This window comes from Morus notabilis, unplaced genomic scaffold (genome assembly GCF_000414095.1).
Source record: "Morus notabilis unplaced genomic scaffold, ASM41409v2 Scaffold35, whole genome shotgun sequence".
NCBI classification, from domain to species: Eukaryota; Viridiplantae; Streptophyta; class Magnoliopsida; order Rosales; family Moraceae; genus Morus; species Morus notabilis.
Window position 1 is genome coordinate 365,917 of NW_010361505.1, and position 17,613 is coordinate 383,529.

At 38.7% G+C, this 17,613-nt stretch overlaps 1 protein-coding gene, 1 non-coding gene and 1 pseudogene across 2 annotated transcripts; 2 read left to right on the plus strand and 1 right to left on the minus strand.

The window, feature by feature from the left end:
• Window positions 1–6,579: 6,579 nt before the first annotated feature.
• On the plus strand, window positions 6,580–7,270 carry LOC112091899 (serine/arginine-rich splicing factor RS2Z32-like). The gene is made up of 2 exons (XM_024166638.1): window positions 6,580–6,640; window positions 6,909–7,270. The coding sequence occupies exons 1-2, from the start codon at window positions 6,580–6,582 to the stop codon at window positions 7,268–7,270; spliced, it is 423 nt and encodes a 140-aa protein (XP_024022406.1).
• Window positions 7,271–10,612: 3,342 nt separating this feature from the next.
• LOC112091927 lies at window positions 10,613–10,719 on the minus strand. Its single transcript, XR_002902358.1, has one exon. It is a non-coding gene; the product is annotated as a small nucleolar RNA R71 (small nucleolar RNA).
• Window positions 10,720–11,401: 682 nt separating this feature from the next.
• On the plus strand, window positions 11,402–14,753 carry LOC112091900 (annotated as a pseudogene).
• The last annotated feature ends 2,860 nt before the right edge of the window (window positions 14,754–17,613 follow it).

Here is a 17,613-nt window from a genome sequence, read left to right on the forward strand (position 1 = left end):
AGGGGCGAGGTTTTGAACTGATTGGTTGGAAATTCCACCACTTTTCTTGAAATTAAATTTCTCTTAAATAGCGGGGCTTGTTTAGAAATACCTGAATGTTTTGGATTTGAAATTTAAATTTTACACTGTTATTTGCTAATCACTTTTTTAAACATGTTTAAATTTCTAAACAAACCTTCACGTCACTAACCCCTGTTTGGGGGGCGTGACAATTATTAATTGGAGTGATCAAACGAACTAAACATGAATGTAACTCTGTAAATGGACAGAGACAATTCAAGAAAACACAGAGACAATTCAACCAGGAATCGCCATTTCCAATTTCTATAAGCGCAGGAAATTATGTCTGCATATACAAGACAACTATGAACGAGGAATAAAAATTCAATATTAGACAACTATTAATTGATCTTTGAAAAGAAACAACCGAGACTAATAATTTCCTTACATGTTGCTTGACTCGCTTCTACAATACAAATCCGCAATTTCACCACAAAAACTCGAAGCTATCCTAAGCTGCCCAAAAGCATATAGAAATTCCGCAAAAATGTTCACGTTTCAGGCCTTGTAAATATTAATCCTCGCTCAAATTATAGAAATGTTTAAGTAAACTGCAATACACCAGAAATTCAAATTCATATATCCCCGCGACACTTTTAATTTCAATCTAGCGCAACATAGAGCCCCAAAAAAGCCAAAAAACATGCAGGAGAACTCATATACATTCAATAGCGATGCATTGATCTTCAGAAGACGAACGAAAGGGGGGAAAAATGACCAAATAGAATGACAGTATCAAATTTCAGCAAAAAATGAAAAATTGTTGGAACTTGGCATAAAACGCCACATTAAGGAATCGTGAACACATTGAAAAACCGAAAAAAAGAGGAAACGAGGATAAAAAATGAGAATTCCGATTAAAAGCCTATCGCCTTAAATGAGAATGCCGATTGAATGTAAATATTTTGCAAAACTCTGCATAGTATTCATTCATCATTTGAAAAAAAGCAAACTCAACATCAAACCGAAAATCAAACCCGCAATCAGAACCACATACCTCCGGAAAAAAAAACCTTAAATTAAACCCATACCGGCGTGCTCTTCTATTTGCAGCCATCGATTTAAAACCAATCAGGCGCACTGTTTGAAGCCGTGGCAAGTCACCATTTGAAGCCATCGTCCGTCGTACGTCGAGGCTCGCCGTCGTTTCTCTGCCCAGAACCGTCGCCATCATTTCTCGGTCCCGAACTGCCGCCGTTTGAACCTACAAAGTAGTATCCATTGGTCGACCGCCCTTCACATACCGATCACCTGGTCCGGTCGCCCAATGTACACTGACCGGACTACCCACCGGTTGACCGGTATCATTACGGGGAACTTGTTTCTCAGACTTTTCAGTACGGAAAACTTGCACAGAGCATCGGTTTTAATTCAAGTAATCCAATAGGAAAGTTACCTGATCAAAACAGTCATATAATAGTCTTCCCATATTAAATAACACCCAAAATAATAATTCAACCAATTTATCCAGAATTAATTTATTAATTAATTCACCCGATAAATTACTCATGAATTAGCAGCCTAAAAACATTAATTCAACCAATTTATCTAGAATTAATTTACCAATTAATTCACCAGATAAATTACTCATGAATTAATCAATCGATCTCTAATTAACTTTGAACCTTATTACGGAAATAACACAAGTTACCAATATGTAGTAAATACGCCGTATTGTTATAGGAGATTGTATGAGCTAGCAAAGGGACTTTGTGGACATATACAAATCAAGTTCCTATAATCACAACAGTACTTGTAATCCAACAAGTTCATCTCATAATTATAAACTCTAGCGCTACTCCACTAAGCGTAGAGTTGCACTCTCGATTCATATAACATATTTACAAAACTCCGAATAGCTCTCGTTCATGACTCATTATATTAGTGCATCATCCCCATAGGAATCCACAATCGACTTAAGCTCAAGTTCCGTTTTACCTTCTCGATTATAATTATCTTATGTTTCCATTACCACTCCATCAGAAAACCACTATCCATACCAATGCAAATAGTAAACCATTAGATAACATAGAATAGTCTAATGGTTGAGCGCTCATATTTTCCAATCCACAGATAATGCATAAGAGGATATCATTGACTTTTTATAGAAGTTATGGATTCCACTATCTATGAACAATGAATCTATGCACACAAGAGTCATACGCCCAACGTACCGTAAGCTTACCTTTACATAATGTCAGGATGTCTCTCTTTGGTACATCAAAGGATAAAGTCAAGCACACAGGTTCATTATCCATCTCAAGATTAAGATGACCACATATAATTTGTCAAAAATGAATTGTTTTATTCAAATGGAATTATTTATTAAAATAATTCAACTTTGTTCTTACCCAATATAGATTCCACCACTAGGAACTATATTAATATCTCAACCCATGGAGTCCCTCCTCCGACAACCAAGACAAATCGTCACTGTTAGGAAATAGAAAACATAACAATCTTAACATGAATAATGTACCCAACTTCATTCCCTCGATTGCGAATCACATTATTTAGACTTATCATCTTTAGATTCTTGTCTTCCGCATTTTCTTCTCATTACATACATGATCTAAAGATTTAGAATGACAGTCTCAGCTTTTCAATTTACTTATCATATATTCAACTAATATGTATGTAAAGAGGACAATGCATACATATATATATATATATTTGAAATAAATAAATCTTTATTAGTAGTCAAAATGTCTCAAAGAACATTGTTACACTTATTCCTAAGGCCATAAACGCTAACAATCTCCCACTTGTACTGAAGTGAGTAAATGTGACATGCTACACATCCTTATAACCTCGACATGCTTCTCAAAGGCCTTAGTCGGTAGGGCATTCGTGAATGGGTCAGCCATATTGTCCTCCGATGCGATCTTGTATATTTCCACATGCCCTTCTTCGATCAAGCTCCTTATCACCTGATACTTTCTGTCTATATGCTTACTCATTTTTTGATATCTTGGTTCTTTGGTGTTGTTTATTATCGCATTGTTATTACAGTACAGTCTCAATAGTTTATCCACACCAACAACTACCTCAAGATCCATCAAAAACTTACAGAGCCACAATGATTCTTTCCAAGCATCACTAGCTGCCACATACTCGGCTTCCATCATTGAGTCAACAGTGTAAATTTACTTGACACTCCTCCAAAGGACATAACTGTTAGTTTCTGAAACGATTTCGGATGTGGATGTTGGTTTCTGAATCAAATTTGGATGCGGAAGCATGAGAGTAACGGATCGTGTATAACAAAGAATTTACATAAAACCTGTGAGATACTCTATAGATTATATTAATTAATGCATGAATAAATTAATCTCATTAATTTATTTATCAAGAACAAGATTAGGATTTATACCTACCAACCGATTAGGATGATAACTTGAGTTTTTTAACCTTGAGCAATCCTCGCTCCAATGCTTTGTTTAGAAAATCCGAGCCTTCCTCGTCAATTCCTTGTATCCATGAAGACGTGTGTGTGGGCACACCTAAAACAAAATGAGTTAACAAAAACACTCAAGAATTTCCACGAACACCAACGCATGCACGACATGGAATTTTTGGAGAAAAATTTTCCACTCACAACTCTTGTGAAAATCGGTCACTCTATATAAAAATTAGGAGCCAAAAGATTGGGTCACAATTTTTTACTATATCCTTATTTATAGATTAGTAGTTAGACTCCTAGAAGGAGTCTTGCCTTTATGTCCAAGATAAAGCTTATCTAGTTTCTCCCACTTTAAAATTGACTTTTTTTTTTTTAAAAACAAAATCTCCATTCCTTTTCTTAGATATGGCTGGCCACCAATTGGAATCCTTATCCCTATGGTAGGCGCAATCCCCACTTAAAGGATAAGGTAAACTTCTGTATTTATCCTGCAATCCAATTTTAACTCAAATTCAAATTCTAATTTAAGTCAAACTTAAATTAATTTGAATTCTAAATTGAACAACTTATCAAATAAATTTAAATGGATAATTCCATATGTGTTAAACATGTGCCTTGCATTCACACTATGTGAACATGTAGCGCCCTTAAGAATTAAATGTGTTTAATTATGCTAAATGTGGTTTATTAGTGTGCCTAAATTTGATTTTCTTAATTAATTAAGAATTTTGAGCTTACTTTCAACATTTATAATTTTACCCTACAAGTGTGTGAGAATACATGCTTCCACCCCTCTTTACTTTTATTTGTCTTTCCTTATTATTTTCTTTTCCTCATTTTATTTTCCTTTTCTTCTTTTCTTTTCTTTCTTTCTTTTCTTTTCCCTCCTCTCCCGTAACCCTCTCACCGAGCTCTCTCTCTCTCTCTCTCTCTCTCTCTCTCAATGAGCTCTCTCTCTCTCTCACCCATCTCTTCCTCTTTCTTTCAAGTTTTCCCTCTCTCTCAAGGACGTTTTTGAACCAGATTTGAAGAAAAATGGAGACTTTTAAGAGATTTTCAACATCAAAGCCTAGATCGAGGTAAAACTCTTTGAAACTCACTTTAGATTTTTAGATTTAGCTTTGTGGAGCTCGTTTTGGGTCGAGTTTGGTGATTTTTAGTTTAAATTTGTTTTCGAATGGATTTCGAATGAAATTTGATGAAATCTTGATAGAATTTGGGGGTTTTTGATTCTTTGAACCCCATTTGTTGATTGGAACCTGGATTTATAAATTTCCTTTGAGAATATGTCGAAATCGAACCCTAAATTGCAGGTTTTGGCTTTGTCTCTCGCTGATCAGTCATTTTTGGCCCTGGAGTTTCATCCCACCGGTCGACCGGTCACCCTTCCATCGGTCAACTGGTGGAGTTACACTCCTCTATCACTGGTCGGCCGGTTCACACTAAAAGAACCCGAAACTCGATATATACCTGACACAACTTCATTTGAGCACTCAAAGCCAGTGGATTAACCACCTCAACACTGGTTCCCATTTGATTTTTAGAAAGAATTTCAATTGTCAAAGAATCGTGATTTGAATTAAGAATTATTAATAAGCTTGATTTTGCTTAAGTTAAGGCACACTAATATGATACCATTGTGCATAATTAAACAAGAAGGTTTAGTGAGAAAGATTGAATCCTAAACCGTTGACTTTGGTGATGAAGTTAGTGGCACGATTGGAATTGGAGGTTCAAAGGCAAGTGGAGCTAGGGCTACGTGAAGATAGCCACAGGTTTGATATCCAAGAGGTAGGATATTCTTGTCCATATCCTTGTTAGCCTCACTTTCAATGGTTTTGGCCTATGAAAATGTTTCGGAACAAAATATGTTTAAAGAAAATGATTTTAAAGAAATAGCATGCGAATGCTATTAAGTTTTTCAATGATTTTGGAAATGAGATTTTAAAGAGTATGATTTCTTAAAATGAAATATCTTAAGAAATAATACACCGCATGGTGACCACAGAGATCGGGATATGGGAATCATATCCTTGGGGGCAGGTCCCGAAACCAGTATGGAACCACTTCTTACTCAGTGGTAATATGGCTCTACATTTTTCACTAGACAGACATTTTACCACTTCTTGCTCAGTGGTATGATGATTTGCACACTTTCATAATACATATATTTTCTACTACAATGTGAGTATCTATTTTCTTTAAAAAGTGATGATCGGTTCTGGGTGTATGTCTTCAAACCGTGAGTACCTTATTTATTATGTTTTATAAACTTATGTCTTACTGGACCTTCTGCTCACTTTTTCTATGTTTTCAAATGTATTAAACCCCTCCAGGCGACGCGAGGAGTAGTGCGGATTAGGCAGCTACCACCGGTGAGGTGAACTCATTCCTGATAAGTGAAGAATTGTATTTCTTCTTATCCTTTATCCCAAGGCATGTATAGAATTGTGGATTGTAAACTCAAATATTGCTAGACTGTGGTTGATGTCACATTTACTTTTGTTTAAATTCATGTATGCTAAACCTGTGGGAATTCCTGACATGATACCAGGGGCGATGTTTTAAACTGGTTTGGCTGGAAGTTCCACCTTTCTTCTTGAAATTAAATTTCTCTTAATTGCAGGGGCTTGTTTGGAAATTCTTGGATGTTTTAGATTTGAAAAGTTAAATTTTAGCATAGTTATTTGCTAAACACTTTCTTAAATAGGTTTAAGTTTCTAAACAAGCCTCCACGTCACTAACCCCTATTTGGGGGAGTGACAAGACATGGTATCATAGCGCCCATAGTTTAGAACCTTAGGGTTTGGATTATGCATACATGAATGACATCAGGGAACCACTAAAATGCTCTAGTTTTCTTTTCAGGTAAGAGGATGCCGCTGCGCCGTAGAAACCCTAACCCACCGGCGATGCCGAATGAGCAATTCATGGAAGCCATGTATGCAGCCTTCCAGGGGATGGCTACTAGAGCCCAAAATGAGCGTCCTGCAGAGGACAGAAAATAGAGCTACTTCCGTGAGTACAGGCGTAGCTCAATTCCCACATTCACTAGCGTGGGTGGACCCCAGGAAGCCGAGTATTGGTTTGAATCGGTGTCCAAGCATCTGAGTACCATGGGAGTACCAGATGAATACTGGGTGGAGTTTGCAGCTTTTAAGTTTGAAGGTCCTGCTGGTGCATGGTGGAAGCATATCCGGTGAATGCATGATGTAGAGGGGATGACTTGGGGACAATTCAAAGCGTTATTCAATGAACAGTTCTTTCCTCAAAGCTATCGAGATGAGAAGGCCATGGAATTTATGGGCCTACAGCAAGGGGACATGATAGTGAGGGAATACGAAACTAAGTTCAACGAACTATCCCGTTTTGCTTCTTCACTGATTGAGTCAGAGCACATGAAGTGCCTTAAGTTTGAAAGAGGTCTTAAGTGACCTGGTTGCAGCAGCCATCTCTGTCAAACAAGAGCACGTCGCCTTCCTCCAGAGTCGAGAAATTTCAGGAAGAACTTTAGGGGGACCCCAAAGGAGTAACAGAAAAAGCCGTGATCAGGGGCAAGGTAATGGGGGAGTGCCTAGTGGTAGCAGTGACTCTTTGGGGAGTGGGAATAGTGGACCCTATAGCTTCAAGTGCCACCATTGTGGGGAGCTAGGGCATATCAAAAGAAACTGTCCTCTTAAGAGCCAACAGGTGAACCGACAGACCCAGCAATCACCACAGAGTCAAAGGGGTGTTGCTCCTAGTCAAGAAGACTCCCACAGTTCACGCCTTTTTATCAGCCCCAGTTGCCTGCTGATAAGTGCATGAAAGTGCACCTAAATTGTTCATAATTGCTAAATAAATTGAGTTTTAATTAAATATTTTCGTGGAATTAATATTTTGTAAAAGTATTTTATTTTAATTTAATTTATTTTGTTTTGTAGGAAAATAAGACACTTGGGCCAAAATTATAAAGAGAAAGTGAAGCCCAAAGCCCATCTGAAGCCCATCAGCCCTTCAGCCAGCTGTCCGCCGAGCCGAGCCGATTGGAGCCGAGCCGCGCGTGCCTCACCAAGCCGCCACGTGTCGCTCTCTGCCGCATCACAGATTAGTGGGCCCCAGCTGCACCGGTTCCCACATGCGCTTGGCGCACACGGTCCTCCTCCCCTGGCAAGTTCTTATCACGCGTGCGTCAGGCATTTTCCATCCAATCTCCGCATGGGTCCCGCCTTGCAGCCATTCTCCAACCATCTTCTGCCACATGTTCTGGGTGGGCCCCTGCTGCCGGCCATTCTTCCTCTCAGCCAACCAGCCCGCGCCACGTGTCGTGTCCGAAACAATTTGCATCCGCGTTTTCCAAGCGTCTGTCCTGGACGAATCAAGTTGTGCCACATGGTGTTTTCTTCACTTGCTCTAGCCGTTCATGCGAGATTGTTCATCAGTTGTATCCATTTGTGATGGTTTTTCTTCCCATCATAATCAGCTTTTACTCTCAAAATTAAGACTTGTAAATTCTGATTCAATTAGGATCCGTTTGTGCTCTTTTTTTATTTACTTGCTGATTGTATTTTTGTTTAACATGGCCTAGAGACTCTATAAATAGGGCCATGTCAAAGTGTTTAGGTTGTTGATTTTAGAGCCTAAATTCTCACACATTTTCTCTTATTTTCTTGTTCTTATTCTCATACTTTTTTAAAAAAATTTTATGAGAATTATGTGCAAGCTAGGCTAGAGTATTTAGGTGAGGCTAGAGATGATCCTATATGTGTAGTGAACTTGTTTGGATTTTGATTCTCCAATGATTTGTAAGTTTTATACATTCGAGTAAATAATCTTCTTTTATCATATTTCTTCCTCTTATCAATATATTTTATTGTCAACTTTCATATAAATCTAGTGAAGCACTTTTTATGTGATTGTTGCATTATATTATATATTGATAGGTATTATTTTATGAGTAGTCTTTTACTGCAATATTGCCAATGGTATATTGTCGCTCTTAGATTTCTCATAAGATAATTTTTCTTAATTCTAAACGTTAGAATTTTATTTACTCGAATACATTTTTAATTCATATGTTCTTCAAATATTTATTTTCCGATTGATTGTTTGGGATGTGAAACTTTCAATTGAGTCAATTTATGAATCAAAATCTAAATAGGTGAACAAAGCATACGGAGGATTCTCAAAGCCTTACCACTTTTTATTATTGAATTTTTTCCATTTTAAATTGTTTAAAAAATCATCAAAAACACTCATTCCTTTTCTTTGTTTGATTGCTTACTTTCCTAACGCTTTTATTTGCTAGTCATTTCTTGTTCAATTTAACACCTCCTTGTGGGATCGACCATTCAAATTGTACTACAATTGACCGCTTATTTTTGTACACGTTTGGGCATAATCAAATTTTGACGCCGTTGCCGGGGAGGTGCGACTTACAAGAGTAATCAGTAGATAATTAGCCAAAGAGGTAAGTACACTGTTTATTTATTTATTTTAATTTCACTTTATTTTTCTTTAGTTTATAGCCGTGTGTTTTTTATTACTGATTAATTAGTCAAGTTTTTATTTTACGTTTTTGTTAGTTTCATTGTTTATTAGTTTAATTTGGTTTACGTTTTGCTTTTACTTGTTTATTAGGTATATTAGTTATTATTCTAGTTAACTTCTTATTCATTGTTGCTTTTACTTGTCGTTTGTTGCTGTGTTGTTTTAGCTTGTAGCCAATTTTCATTTTCCCGGTTGTTTGTTAAGTTTTCTTTATTACTTTGTTAGGCTTTCTTTTGATTTATTTTGTTCTCAAAAAAAAAAAAAAAAGTTTCTGTTAGTTTGATTTTTCATTTACTATTATTATTAGTTTTCATTTTTGTCCATAAAAAAACAAAAAAAAAAGTTAATACATTTCCTTTAGTTTATTTGTTTTGCAAGTTTATTTGCTTGTATATAACTTTTATTTGTACATTTTCTTTTTACGTTTTACTTTGCATTTTGTTGTTAGTATTATCTTTTGTTTAGTTTATTTGTTTTATTTAGTTCTCTTAAGTTTTCGTTTAGCATTTCTATGCCTTTTCTCTTTATTTAAATAAAATAGCATTTGTTTTTATTTATTTATTTATTTTCTTTAATTAGTTTGCTAGCTTTTATTTTTGTTGTTATTCTTCTTTTAATTTGCATTTATTTTTCCTTTCATAACTAGAATTAAATTTATTAATTTTTAAGTTGTGCCTTTTAGGTGACCAATTTAGACATTAAATTAGAACTCTTAATTTGTCATAATTTGTATAACCTTAGGTTTTAGAATAGTATTAACTTAGGGTACTAATATCTGACATTTAACATTTCATAAAACACGTCATAAAATATGTCGTAAAACTTAATAAATTTTTCAAGCAATTTTGTGGAAACGTTGGAAAGTACAAACTAAGAGAGTTCTGTCTAGGAGGCTGGTTCCTGTTAGCGTTCTACGACACCAGTCTTTCCTGAGAACGTTGCTCTATCTAGGAGGTTGGTTTTTAAGGAGGCCTCGCCCCACCAATTTTTCCTGGGAGCACTCTTGGGGGTTGTGATTCGTGATTCTACATTATTGTTTTCTTTGTTTAAAAAAAATTAAAAAAATAAAAAAATAAAAAAAAATAAAAAAAAAAGTGAAACGCTGTAAAGTGAATGAATTGTTATAGAGACGAATTAGGGAGATTCACAATAAGACTGGAGAACCCTAGTGAAGTTTCTTCCCACACGTCTAGTGCTCCTTCGACCCCAGCCTCATTAACAGTTGTAAATCCGTTCGCGATGGCTCAAAACGAGGAGGTCCAGCAGAAGACGTTGAACGATTATCTTCACCTTACACGTATAGCCACACCGTCATGCATAATGTTTCCCCCTAATATGCCAAATTTGGATTTCAAGCCGGGCATGATTCAACTCTTGCCGACCTTTCACGGGTTAGAGAGCGAGAATCCATACGTGCATATTAGGGAGTTTGAAGAAGTGGTGGCCACTTTTCACAACCGAGCTGAAGCTGTGGACTCTGTGTGATTGAAATTCCTTCCTTTCTCTTTGAAGAACAAGGCTAAAAGCTAGTTGTATTCTCTGCGACCTAGGTCTATTGGAAGTTGGGAAGAAATGACGACAGCATTTTTCAACAAGTATTTCCCTCACCATAAGACCAATGGTCTGAAGCAACAGATCTCAACCTTTACCCAGAAGGACAATGAAACTCTGTATCAAGTTTGGGAACAGTTCAAGGATCTGTTAAATCAGTGTCCTCACCATGGTTATGAGAGTTGGCGACTCGTCAGTTATTTCTACGAAGGACTTACAATTCGAGAGCGCCAATTTGTGGAGATGATGAGCAATGGTGAGTTTCTCCAAAAGGATCCCAAGGAGGCTTTTGAGTATCTCAACGAGTTAGCCGAAAAAGCCCACACTTGGACCGGACCTAGTGCTACTGACAGCACCAATAGGTCCCGACCGGTTGGAATCTATCAATTAAGGGAGGAGGACAACCTCAAAGCCCAAGTCGAATCTTTGACAAGGCAAATCGAGGCCCTCAAAGGCAAAAAAGGTAGAGGAATCCACACGGTCGCAAGGGCAGAGACACATGAGCCATGCTTTGTCTATGGTGGGGTGGAACATTTAGCTAAGGATTGTCCTGCTTATGGTGAAATGAGAGGGGTTTATGAGGAGCAATGCAATGCCTTAGGGGCATACAACAAACCCTTCTCTAACATATACAATCCTGGCTGGAGGAACCATCCAAACTTTAGTTGGCGAGATTCCAACCAAGCACAACCATCAGGAGGACAAGGGAGAACTGAGCACCAGCCACAACCACCAAAGGCGTATTCTGCACCTCAATACAATTCGCATTAGCCAAGGAGTTCTCTTGAGAACACCTTGCAATCTTTCATAGAGGTGCAGAGGAAGACGAATCAGAAGTTTGAGTCACTGTTCACGCAAATGGTGGAGGAAAGTAAAGAAATGAAGAGTCAAATCAGGAAGCTGACTGGAGCTTTGGCTGTCCAAGAATGCGGCAAGTTCCCTTCACAAGCTCAGTCAAACCCAAAGGGTCAACATATGGCGCAAACCTCATGTCCTGATAATCAAAATGTTACGGAGGTGAATGCCATCAATACTCGTAGTGGGAAGATTATGGAAGAATCGTCAACAAGTGCCACCACTTCGAGTAGTAAGGAAGTTGTCCCTAAGAAAGATGAGCCAACAAATGTTTTGGTAAAGGTGCCTTTTCCCCAAGCTCTGCGTCCAACTGGGAAAGTACCGAAACACCAAAGTGAGATCCTAGAGCACTTGACTCAAGTAAAAATTAATCTTCCTTTGCTTCATGTTATCAAGCAAGTACCTGCTTATGCTAAGGTTATCAAGGATCTCTGCACTATCAAAAGGAAGCACCATGTCAAGAAGACAGCATTCTTGACAGAACAAGTAAGCGCGGTGATCGACCAGAAAACACCGCCCAAGTACAAGGATCCCGATTGTCCCACAATTTCCTGTCAGATTAGGGCACATGAGTTCAGCCAAGCGTTGCTTGATCTAGGAGCGAGTGTTAACCTCATGCCATACTCTGTCTACTCGCAACTTGGTCTTGGAGAAATTAAGCCCACATCTGTGGTTCTACAGCTGGCTGATCGATCGATCAAGAAGCCTCGGGGGATAGTTGAGGATGTTTTGGTTCAAGTTGATAAGTTCTATTACCCCGTTGACTTTCTAGTCTTGGATACTCAATCCGTGGTGAGTATGGAGTCCAAGATTCCCATTATCCTCAGAAGACATTTCCTTGCTACAGCCAATGCTCTCATCAACTGTAGGAATGGTCTGATGAAGATATCCTTTGGGCACATGACTTTAGAGGTGAATGTTTTTCATATTGCAAAGCAACCACGTGATGATGACGAGTGTCACCAAATGTTTCTAATTGACACACTCGTCTCGGAGGAGGTTCAATTGTATAGCAATTCTGATGATCTTAACAATTTCCTCCGCATTTCTGAATCTGAGAGTTCCTGTCCTTGTGAGTTGGCCAACAATGTTACCATTTTCAAAGACTCACAAGGCAGAGGAACCAAGTTTTGGCAACCACGCTTTGAAGAGCTACCTCGAGAAAAAGAAAAGCCGAAACCATCCACCAAAGAGACCCCAAACCTCAAGCTGGCTCAACTGCCTGAGAATATGAAACATGTCTTTCCGGGAGCTGGTAATACCTTTCCTGTCATCATTTCATCTAAACTTGATGCATTTCAAGAGCAGCGGTTAGTTGACATGCTGCGTGAACACAAATCGACATTAGGTTGGACGATTACTGACATTAAGGGTATTAGCCCCTTAATTTGCTCTCATCACATCAACTTGGAAGATGGGGTTAATCCACGAAGGGATCCCCAAAGGAGACTGAACCCGACGATGAAAGAGGTCGTGAAGAAAGAAGTCTTGAAGCTTCTGGATGCAGGAATCATCTATCCAGTCGCTGATAGCAAGTGGGTCAGTCCTTGGTCAGTCTTGAAGCTTCAGAGGATTCTTTCTGAACGCTTGTGGCGAAGTTGACTTCCGCCCCCAGAACTTACCATTTGAGATCATGTGTGACGCAAGTGATTATGTTGTGGGGGCAGCCCTTGGTCAACAAAGGGAAGGGAAGCCCTTTGTTGTGTATTACGCGAGTAGAACTCTAAATAGTGCTCAAATGAATTACTCGACCACTGAGAAAGAGTTACTCGCTGTGGTCTTTGCACTTGACAAGTTCCGTGCATATCTGATCGGTTCACCTATGACCATCTTTACAGATCATTCCACCCTCAAGAATCTCCTTTCCAAAAAGGATGCTAAGGCGCGATTAATTAGGTGGATCCTTCTATTGCATGAATTTGACTTGACCATCAAGGACAAGAAAGGTGTCGAGAATGTCGTTGCCGACAATCTGTCTCGACTCGAGTTCAATGATCCTGTCGATGGCCCTGCCATCCGCGATAACTTCCCAGATGAAAATCTTTTCGTCGTCACTAAGTTGCCTTGGTACGCTCATATCGTAAACTACTTGGTGACGGGCGAACTTCCTTCTGATTGGAATGCACAAGATAAATGCAAGTTCTTGGTCGAAGTGTGAAACTTCTATTGGGATGATCCATATCTTTTCAAGTACTATCCCGACCAAATCATGAGACGATGCATTCCTAATGATGAGATTACTAGTGTTCTGAACTTCTGCCATAACGATGCATGTGGTGGTCATTTTTCTGTGAAAAAGACCGCCGTAAAAATCTTACAGTGTGGTCTTTATTGGCCTACTTTGTTCAAGGACACTAATCAATTTTGTCGTTCTTGTGTCCGGTGTCAAAAGTTAGGTGCTTTGTCCCGCCGCCATATGATGCCTTTGAACCCGATTCTCGTGATAGAAATATTCGATTGTTGGGGGATCGACTTTATGGGACCATTTCTGCCTTCTTCTGGGTACCTTTACATCCTCATCGCTGTGGATTATGTTTCTAAATGGGTTGAAGCCGTGTCGTGTCGAACCAATGATAATGCAACAGTTGTTAAGTTCTTGAAGGAGAATGTGTTATCTAGGTTTGGCACTCCACGTGTTATCATCAGTGATCAAGGCACTCATTTCTACAACCGTTCATTTGAGGCTCTTATGTGCAAGTACGGTGTGCTTCATAAGGTTGCTACTGCCTGTCATCCGCAAACGAATGGCCAAGCTGAGTTGGCGAATAGGGAGATCAAACAAATTCTGGAAAAGACGGTAAACCCCGACCGCAAGGATTGGTCTTTACGTCTTCTTGACGCTCTTTGGGCATACCGCACTGCTTACAAATCCCCTCTTGGGATGTCTCCTTATAGGCTTGTCTTTGGGAAAGCCTGTCATTTACCTGTCGAGCTTGAACATAAAGCTTATTGGGCCGTCAAGGCCCTTAACTTTGATCTCAATGCTGTAGGTATTCAAAGAAAGCTCCAATTGTCTGAGATTGAGGAGTTAAGGAATGACGCATACGAAAATTCCAGGATCTACAAGGCAAAGATGAAAGTGGCTCATGACAAGCAGATCCTGAGAAAGAATTTTGAGCCGAATCAGTGGGCGCATCTTTATGACTCCCGTTTGCATCTCCACCCAGGTAAGTTGAGATCGCGGTGGACTGGTCCATTTGTGGTGAAACAAGTTTTTCCCAACGGTGTTGTCAAGGTCGAGGACCCGAGCGATGGGAGAGTATTCAGAGTCAATGGCCAGAGACTGAAGCATTACATTGAGCGTGTGAGCCAGGCTGAAGAGATCATTCTCGAGGCTCCAATTTACCAACCTTAAGGAGTTTGCTTCTAACCCTTTTGTATCATATTTTTGTTTCTTTGTTTCGTTTGGTGTGTTTTCAAAGAAAGCTCCAATTGTCTGAGATTGAGGAGTTAAGGAATGACGCATACGAAAATTCCAGGATCTACAAGGCAAAGATGAAAGTGGCTCATGACAAGCAGATCCTGAGAAAGAATTTTGAGCCGAATCAGTGGGCGCATCTTTATGACTCCCGTTTGCATCTCCACCCAGGTAAGTTGAGATCGCGGTGGACTGGTCCATTTGTGGTGAAACAAGTTTTTCCCAACGGTGTTGTCAAGGTCGAGGACCCGAGCGATGGGAGAGTATTCAGAGTCAATGGCCAGAGACTGAAGCATTACATTGAGCGTGTGAGCCAGGCTAAAGAGATCATTCTCGAGGCTCCGGTTTACCAAACTTAACAAGTTTGCTTCCAACCCTTTTGTATCATATTTTTGTTTCTTTGTGTCGTTTGGTGTGTTTTGTGTGTTTTTAATTTTAGTTTGATTTTGTGTGATTTTATATTTGTTTGTGTTTTGAAGAATCAATTTAGGAGGCTCGGCTTAGTTCCAATGTTCATCATCCACGTGTTCTCTTTTCCTATCTTTTTCGTATTGCATATATTTTTAGACATTGAGGACATTGTCTGATTTTAGGTTGGGGGTGGTGAGCATATTCATGTGTAAGATTAATTTTTGTCTTGTTGTTATTTTGGGTCAAAATTTTTGCGAGATTATCTGAGTATGATTTCAAAATGTTCGGTTTGAGTTAGTTTTTGCTATCTTAATTACCAAGAAATGATTTCCAGAGTTCTTTTGAGCACATGCCAAACCTTGTGGCAGGATGGTTGTTGACACATCTAGTTGAGGAAAACTCCCGAGTTTAAGTTTTTCATTTTTGGTGAGTTGTGAGAGTTGAGAAAACAGCTTTTTGAACTTTCATTGATCTTTTGAGTTGGTTGAGTCATTAACGGAGCACCTCTACTTGACTTGTGACATTTGCTTGAGCGATGATTTCTGGTTAGGAATAATTTTTAGAATTGAGCATGTGTTGTAGATATTTATCATTTTTCTTTTGTACAATTTTCTTTAAAAAAAAAAGAAAAAAGAAAAAAAGAGCAAAAGCATCATTTTATCATCAATGTTTACGTAGTTTGGTTGCACTCACATCTTATGCTGCATAGTAGCCAATCAAAAGAATGCCTTACTACATCAGCTTCATCAAACGTATGTTGTCTCTTGCCTCGAAAAAAAAAACAACAAAAACAAAAGAAAAAAAAAAGAAAAAGAAAAAGGAAAAAAGTTTGTGTATATTTGTTTGTATTTTTCGGCTCTTTGTTTGTTTATGAGATCTTCCTTTTGACCAGAATGAAATCCCGAAAGTTTATTTATAGTTTGAGTGATGGATTGTTCCAGATATTTGATTCCCCTATCATTTGATCAATGTATGTTTATTAGCTTGTCCTTAAATTGCCTTCTCTCACTTGAGCATTGATTGATTGACTTCCAACTCCATGAGTGAAAACCCTTTGCATTAAAATATTTCTAACACCCGTGAGGTAAATGGAGTTGAGACCTTTTCTTGGTGAATTTTTTGATGCTATTTGTGTTATGGATTGTGGTAAGAGGGATACGGTTTGGTGCACACACACACAACTCTGGAGTTATGACTGAAGTAGTTTTGATAGCATTTTTTGATGACTTACTAATGCTTTCTTTGATTGCTTAGGTGATTTTGCTAGTTTTGATTTGAATTTTCGGCTTGACATGATTTTTCTTTCGCTTGAATTGCTAGGGACTAGCAATAAGCTGGTTGGGGGTTGTGATAAGTGCATGAAAGTGCACCTAAATTGTTCTTAATTGCTAAATAAATTGAACTTTAATTAAATATTTTCGTGGAATTAATTTTTTGTAAAAGTATTTTATTTTAATTTAATTTAATTTGTTTTGTAGGAAAATATGACACTTGGGCCAAAATTATAAAGAGAAAGTGAAGCCCAAAACGACAAAACCATGACAAAACAATGAGAAAACGTCGAGAAAACCCCGAGAAATACCTAAGAAAACCCTGAGAAAATGCTGAGAAAACAGAGAGAAAACCTTGAGGAAACCCTGAGAAAACCACGAGAAAACCCTGACAAAACCCTGACAAAACCCTGAGAGAACCCTGAGAAAACCCCGGTAAAACCCAGAGAAAACGCCCAGAAAACCCTAAGAAAACGTGGAGAAAACCCCGAGCAAACCCAGAGAAAACCCTGAGAAAACCCTTAGCAAACCCTGAGAAAACCCCGAGAAAAACCTGAGAAAATCCTGAGAAAGCCCTGAGCAAACCTTGAGAAAACCCTGAGAAAACCCTAAGAAAACCCTAAGAAAACCCTGACAAAACCCGAAGAAAACCATGAGAAAAACCTGAGAAAACCATGAGAAAACCATGAGCAAAACCTGAGAAAACCCTGAGAAAACCCCGAGAATACCCTAAGAAAACCCTGAGAAAACACCAAGAAAACCATGAGAAAACCCCTCAGAAAACCCTCCGAAAACCCTGAGAAAACGATGAGAAAACCCCGAGGAAACCCAGAGAAAACCCTGAGAAGACACTGAGAAAAACATGGGAGAACCCAGGGAAAACCCTAAGAAAACCCTGAGGAAACCCTAGGAAAACCTTGAAAAAACTCTGAGAAAACCCCGAGAAAACCCCGAGAAAACACCAAGAAAACCATGAGAAAACCCTCATAAAACCCTCAGAAAACCTTGAGAAAATGATGAGAAAACCCCAAGCAAACCCTGAGAAAACCCTGAGAAAACCCTGAGAAAACCTTGAGAAAACCCCGAGAAAACCCTGAGAAAACCCTAAGCAAACC

Bases quoted from the DNA above. Each gene is read 5' to 3' on its own strand.
- LOC112091899 (XM_024166638.1), top strand. From the start codon at position 6,580: ATGGGAGTACCAGATGAATACTGGGTGGAGTTTGCAGCTTTTAAGTTT. The intron at 6,641-6,908 runs GTGCATGGTGGA...ACCTGGTTGCAG, and splicing joins TAAGTTTGAAGGTCCTGCTG to CAGCCATCTCTGTCAAACAA.